The following is a 7067-nucleotide window of genomic DNA, read 5'->3' on the forward strand; positions in this document are numbered from 1 at the left end:
AATAAGAATTCCAGCAATTCCATTGCACAGCATCACAATCGCACAATCGGCGAACGGCAGCCAGATAAGATCTGCTGAGCGAGGCGATCGTTTATAAATTCACTCGCTAATTATTTAATTCAGCGTGCAAATAAATTTCGGTGCGCGTATAATACTTATACAGACACACGCAGCATACATATATGTAATCCGACTATGGAAGAAACAGCGCGCACATGAAAACGGGAAAAAATCCCCTCGGCTGTGCGCGGCGGACACTTTTAATTGTGTTTATTAAAGAAATTTGCATTTTGTGGCGCCTTGTTAAAATAAATAACAACCCCGACCGGCCGGCCTTTTATTTACACAATGGTGTGTGTGTGTGCACAATAACTTGGAGAGCTTGAACAAGTAAAGTTTCTGCAAAAACGGTTGGGGCCCTTTTTGTCTTTCTCTCTCTCTCTCTCTCTCTCGTGTACAGATCCCTGGAGCAAAAAAAGAAAGCGCGGAGAAATATTGCTTTGCTAGCGCGACATGACGTGTATGTTAGTATTATTATTCTCTGCCTAAAATTCTCTGTGCGTATAATTTCGCATAATATATATAAAAATAACAAGCGAGTCAAAAACAAAAGAGGCCGCAGCTGCGGAAAAAACGGACGCGGACGTCTGAAGACATTACTTCGCGTGTGTGATCCCTTCATAAATGACAAAGAGCGGCCAGTTTCCTATTTTAAAGTCATAATGTCATTTTTCTTCTGGTTACATAAATATTTCGGCGCGCCGCGGTAAAAAGTGACACGGACAATGCTTCATCCACGGGCTACTTTTTCTCTGCTTAATATGCGCCTTTTATGGAGATATTAACAACAATGGAAGCACTTGATTTCTATCATCGTCCGCGTGACAAAAAAATACGCAATATTCCTCGTGCAATTTTTCTCGTCAGCGGTAAAAATGTCGACGCATAAAAATAGTTGCCGCTACTGGGAGCCATAAAGACGGCTGCGTTTTTTGCTCAATCGGCCCATTTCTGATAAAGCCCTCTCGCTAATGAGCTCTGATGTTGAAGCAGTCTGACAAGTGATCATAATCAAGATGCCTCTCAGAATTATTTAATTGCTCAACGAACAACAATGGAATTTCCAATATTTATGCATTTGCAGCCTCAGGCGCACTGCTCTCCTCATCTGGTGCTATATCCAAAGTCACGACTTCTTCATCCACAACTTTCTCATCAATTTGCTCAAATCCATCATCCTGTTCGTCAGCCTTGTCTTCAAAATTACTCGATTCGCAGGACGTCGAAAAATAGTCCTCTGCGTACGGCGGCGGAACGACGTGACTGACGAATCTCGGCGACTTGATGGCAGGGACGTCTGTGTTGACGTAAGCATCGCTCATAGTCTGCATCTCGGAGTCTACCTTCGGTGCGCATTGCGTGTCCCTGTCCCTCTGGACATCGGAGGGTTGAGCAGCGATGTTTTTGGTCTCGAACTGAGTTCCTAGGACGCGCGGCTTGTCCCACTCGCTCCACGCATCGGCCCACTCCTCTTTGACTGGCAAACGAGCAGCTCTGGCCCTGCTCGCTTTGTCGCAGGTCATCATGTGGATCGGCTGTCGAAGCTCCGCCAGTCTCTTTAAGCCGGGGAACTCATCTTGCATTCCCATCAAAAGAATTAGCTCAGGACGGTCATGTCCTAAGCGGTGCACCACGTCAGCATAGAGTTGAGGGTTCTTGCCGAAACGCTCTAAGGCTTCAGGAGAGCTCAGTGCGTAGAATTTGTCGCGCCACTTACACACTCCCAGCGATGGATCTCCTTTTTTGATGTACGAGTATTTCTCCAAAACAGACACAGCGCAAATTCCATTCAGTGCCAATGGATTTTCAGGGCTGAAATTTTTAGTTTTATTAGTCTTTATTCTATGTCTAAGCGTAACAGTCATACTTGAATGGTTCCCAAGGAGCATCAAATATTGCAGATAAGTAGGGAGATTCGCAGGTCTTGGGTGTGGTTTCTTGAGAGGAGAATTCTGTCACCGGCGTTTCAGGATACTTCTCAAAGACCTTAACGAATGTTTCGCTGTGCATTGAGTTGAAAATCGTTTCAGACAGTTTCTTGATCCTGTTGTACACACAATTGATGTTGCTCATGACCAAATACTCGCAGTAGATGTCGGTGATTGCGGTTCCTAACTCGTTCCAGTTAACTAGCATCGAGTCAGGAGCATCGTCGGTCGCGTAATGTTCCTGATCCATCACTAGCTCGCTCATCACGGTGTCAAACCTGAACTCAAGCATCTCCAGCCTTGCTTTCGAGCTGAGGATTTTCCGAAGCATCTGAGAAATCATCTGCTCCATCTGAAGGTGCAACGCCAGCAAGGCGTGCGATTCTGCAAAAACGTAGTCGTAGGCACCGGTCAATGTATGAGAGTCCAGGAGTGTTTGGATCAGCTTGGTGTAAATTTGCGAGTCTCTGAGATCACTCTCTAGTTCAGCTGTCAACAGCACTTGTAGGTCAATCAGAGCCAGATAAAGGCCAGTCATCTCGCCGGCGAGCCTTCCTTCAGGGTTAAACAACAGAATACAGCCAGAAGCTCTGTTAAAAAGGATCTTCAGCGTTTCTATTTGTTCCTTTTGATAGAATTTGGTTAAAAGAGTAAAAATAAATAATTTATATTCGGAAGTTTACTTTGTTTTCCAATCGAGATAACTTTTTCAAGTCACCACGAGGCATGAGCGTCTCCAAGGCCATTCGAATTTCATCATAAACATAGCTTTTCAGTGAAAAAGTGTGCATGAAAATTTCAGCCAGTCTAAAATAAAACTCTTTGCTCTCGTATCCATCTTCTTCTTCGGCCAAGTTGCTCAAAAATATTCCCAGCATCCGCTCCAATTCATCATTTAACCAGTTGCTAATTTCCTTTTTGTCGTGTAGGATGTGAATGAAATACTCGGCTTGCGTTCTCATCGTCAGCATGTTGAGTTTCTTGACGCTGACAACGTCGAGGTGAACCTGGCTTGCTAACTCACTGACGGAGAGCTGCGAAGATTCAGGGTTCAAGCCAGAGTACTGCACGTCAAGGCGGACCAAGAACTCGATTATGTCGGGAGACATCTTGGGCTCTTTCAAAATCAGGTCATCTACAATGCACTTGATTTTTTCCTCCCTGGATTGGGGAGGAACGGCGAAATTGAGAGCTTCCTGATCAGACATCATTGCTAATTTTCAAGTAGTGATTTTTCCAAATTTCAACAAATCAATTGTTATCACAGCAAAAATGATTCCAACAATAAAGTTTCATAGTGTTTTGCGTATTTTGCAATTGTTGGTTAGCTGTGCCAAAAATCTTTTCATTTTGAAAAAAACAATCTTAAATCCAAAGTGTCTTTTCAGTTGGGTTTCACAATTTAAAACTTTATCTTTCTACAAAAAATGTAATTGTGAAATTTCTTCTTTTTAAACTGAGGATTTTTCGCGAATGTTTTACATCTGCAACACATAAATAAAAAATCTTTCCGCGCTCTCCCGTCGAAATTTCACGCGTTGAGCTATATATCACATCGTTCGGCAGCAATTTAAACTGACTTAGCCGACACCGGCCGGCATTAAATTTTAAAGGCCAATATTGATAGTTCTCAGTCGCTAACACAATGGCCTCGTTTTCTGCCGCTTTACTTTTTAGCTATGTGGCTGGCTGTTTGACGTGCGCGCTCCTTAAAAAAGAGACGCACACACGTTCGAGTTTTATTCAAAGGAGGCGGAGAGGTTAAATAAATAATACAAAAAGCACAGCGCGATCGGCGAAACACGTTTATGCGCCGCATTTCAGGCAATACTAGAGGAAGAGCCGCCAATTATGAACAATGGTGCTCCTGAGATGAATTTTTAAGCGAGCCAATCTAACTCTCTATGCGCTCTTGGCGTGTGTCTCGCCGGTGCGATTCTTTATTCTCAGCCACGAAATTGGACTGCCTTCTCGGAACAAAATATGAAATTAAACTTTTTGCCCTTCGGCCGGCGCGGCGCTTTGGAGCATGAAAAGTTCCTTGTCATATTTCTGATGCAGAAAAATGGCTTTGTTATGGAGTGGCGCGATCGGACACGCTTATGAAAGGTGATATAAATTTCTCGCGCCACGGATTAAATGTACCATTTTTTGTCCGACTGCATGACTGGACGAAAAAGGGGCTGCTCCGCGCGCGGCTAATAAAGTGAGTGAAAATAGGTCTGACAATGGCATTTCTCGTTACTGCTTCCAACTCGTTTGTTTGGATCTCTTTTCATATCAATGACTGCCTCAAGTCGAGAACTGTGTGAGGTCGGAAAGTAAAATTCGGGCTGCCTCCGACGCGGAATTTCATTCAGGCTGAGGTTTCGGACAATTAGGAGGATGTGCGATTCGGACGCGATTCATGGATGGAAACCTCAAGCGCGAGAAACAAAGCGGCTGCTTTTGGCCGCCTGCTGGGCCGCTACCCGTCTTACACCTGGCCCGGCATTCACCAAACCGATGGTGCTCATTGTGGGCGACTTCAATGAGCGGTCACGAATTCGGTGCATTTCCTGCACTCGGTTTTGCTCACTTAGCTCGCGATTGATCAACGCTATTGTGCAGATTCGAGAACGAAGCCAAAATGGTCAAATGTGTTTTGACAGCCTTTTATTCGCCGATTTTCGGTCCTCCTGGTTAAGCATAATGGCGTTTTTGTATTTGGTCGCGACGAAATGAATGGATTAACGCCAAATTCGCTTGCCTTTGAAACAAATCAAGAGAGCTGCTGGGCCCCTTTGTTCGTGACTGCTGTCGCAAGAGTCGCCTGCTGCTCTATGTAATTTACACCCACGTTCTGCTGCAAAAATAAATCTATCCAGTGCCAACAACCAAACACATTTCGGAATAATAATTAGCTCGGTACACGCCGAATCGACCTTGCATAATTAAAACGGCTTTTAAGGTCGCAACGGTTGAAATTTACAAACAAGCAGACAAAGCAGCCAATTATAAATATAATCGAGACGGCGCTGTCTCCGTGTTCATTGCGAAAGAAATGTGGACGGTAATTAATTATTGTTAAAATGCCGAGGAAATTTGGCATTGGCTCCTCTATGCTATTAACGACCTTGAATATTAATTTTACAATGGCTCTACATGCTGTATGTTTTGGATGAGGAAACACACTGATTTATTTACTTTTTTATTCCTAAATACACTTAGTAGAAACTCATTCACACATAAATAGACGGAAAAAACTAAACAATTGAAAATAAAAAGGAAGGCCACACGATATAATTTAAATATATTGAAGCAATGCCAACAATTTAGCTAAAATTTGTAGGAAAAATCAATATTTTTCTATCTTTACAATATTAAATGCTTTGCACCTTTTGAAGTAATGCAAAATTCTTCATCAAATTGTGGGAAAGAAATTATTCTGCAATTATAACTGTCTAATTGGAACAAAATGTTGAGCACAGGCGAAAATACATCTTGAACATTTCGACTCTCACAAAAACCAGATTTTCTCATACTTGGTGTTATGCTGGTTTGGCCAATCCAACTCTCTATCTTTCTTACATTTCATGATCGCATAGACGAGGAAATAAAAAAAAATGTGAACGCACACACAAATCGACAGAGTCAGCATTGTGGCAGCGACCGCAACGGCAGAAATTGATCCTGAGACTTAACTTTTCAACACGTGTTGCATGGTTGACTATCATTTTGACATCCCAAAATAAATTACAAGCATGATTCAGCCATAAATGATATTGCGGCGTGCACGGTATTAATTATAACGCGTCGTTGGGCAACAAAGCTGGGAAATAATCCACACAGTAGCATCTCACTCAAAAAAGCAAGCCGTATACAAACATACGCCTAGCGCCTCTAAGGGAGTTAATTTTGACCAACAAAACAGCGCGCTTTGAAGCACACAACGAGTGCCATGGTGTATTTATTATTAATAAAATAATAAATGATGATGGTCATCTCATTTCTCACGACCAATTCGTCTTTTTGATTTATTTACAGCCGCTAGCGCAGCACCTATCGCTTTTTCTTTATTTGCGCACAAAGCGGCGTTTGATTGCACGCGAGGGATGCCTCTTTGACACTCGTTGTCAGCGATTTTCCACGCAACTCAAACTGCAAATTAGAGTGCTCGACTTGCAATTATGTAATTCGGTCCCTCTGCTGCCGTTCAAAATCGGCAACAGACATCCAGCAACGTCTATTTATCAACCAAAATGCTGACAGGAGCATATCCTACCGATGAAATTGCACTTAATTCCCTGAAAATGGTTTTAATTTAAATTTGTTTCTGATAAATGGTTTATTTTCATCAATTTTGGCTTATATTTGTATCTTTTGAAATCTCTGTATCTGATTCAGATTAAAAAAATAAACAATTCCATCAATCAACTGACAGAGAAGATAATATTAATAGATCCCATTAACAGCTCAGAGGAGGAATTTTATCCGGGTCTTTTAAGTCAACAATTTTTTTAATTTACCACGTGCAGACTGACTAATGGTGACTGTTGTAGGACGAAAAGATTGATTTTCTGACAGGTCCAGCGGGCTTGACTTGCACTGAGCGAAAGGGGCGCGGGCACTAAAGCGGCGATTAACATATTTATAAAAGCCGCCCACCCCAGCATGCGCATTTGCAGGCGTGAAATTTTTCAATAAATTATTCACCCCTGCGCTGAAAAAGGGCACCGCCGAGCTGAGAGGAGCAGGAAAAGTGTTGCTCGACTTTATTTCACGAACGCTATTATTAGATATGATGATCATATTCGTGTTTGCTGCCGCTCAACACTTGTCCAGCACGTGTTATGACAACTTAATTACAACAGACGATCGACAGATGTTTAGTTGCTTTTTACGCTGATTAACGGTTGGAAATTAAACAGCTCATTGAACAGCAATCAATTTAGATACGCTTGGCCTTACTTCAGTGTATTTATAATTCCATCTAACAATTTATTTGTTAAATATTTGAAAAGTGCGACCACTCGAGGTTGTTTTCATGTTGAATATAATTAAAACCAGGCTTCATCCTCGTTGTCAAATTAAAGAGAA

General features: G+C 42.3%; 1 protein-coding gene across 1 annotated transcript; it reads right to left on the bottom strand.

The window, feature by feature from the left end:
- Window positions 1-1130: 1130 nt before the first annotated feature.
- On the bottom strand, window positions 1131-3196 carry LOC135945824 (cilia- and flagella-associated protein 206-like). Its single transcript, XM_065493769.1, has 3 exons — window positions 2672-3196; window positions 1928-2613; window positions 1131-1872 (listed from the first exon to the last, which is right to left on the bottom strand). The coding sequence occupies exons 1-3, from the start codon at window positions 3194-3196 to the stop codon at window positions 1131-1133; spliced, it is 1953 nt and encodes a 650-aa protein (XP_065349841.1).
- Between the last annotated feature and the right edge of the window lie 3871 nt (window positions 3197-7067).

This window comes from Cloeon dipterum, chromosome 1, assembly GCF_949628265.1.
Source record: "Cloeon dipterum chromosome 1, ieCloDipt1.1, whole genome shotgun sequence".
NCBI classification, from domain to species: domain Eukaryota; kingdom Metazoa; phylum Arthropoda; class Insecta; order Ephemeroptera; family Baetidae; genus Cloeon; species Cloeon dipterum.

Bases quoted from the DNA above. Each gene is read 5' to 3' on its own strand.
- LOC135945824 (XM_065493769.1), bottom strand. From the start codon at position 3,196: ATGTCTGATCAGGAAGCTCTCAATTTCGCCGTTCCTCCCCAATCCAGG. The intron at 2,614-2,671 runs GTAAACTTCCGA...TTCTATCAAAAG, and splicing joins TATCTCGATTGGAAAACAAA to GAACAAATAGAAACGCTGAA. The intron at 1,873-1,927 runs GTATGACTGTTA...TAAAAATTTCAG, and splicing joins GCTCCTTGGGAACCATTCAA to CCCTGAAAATCCATTGGCAC.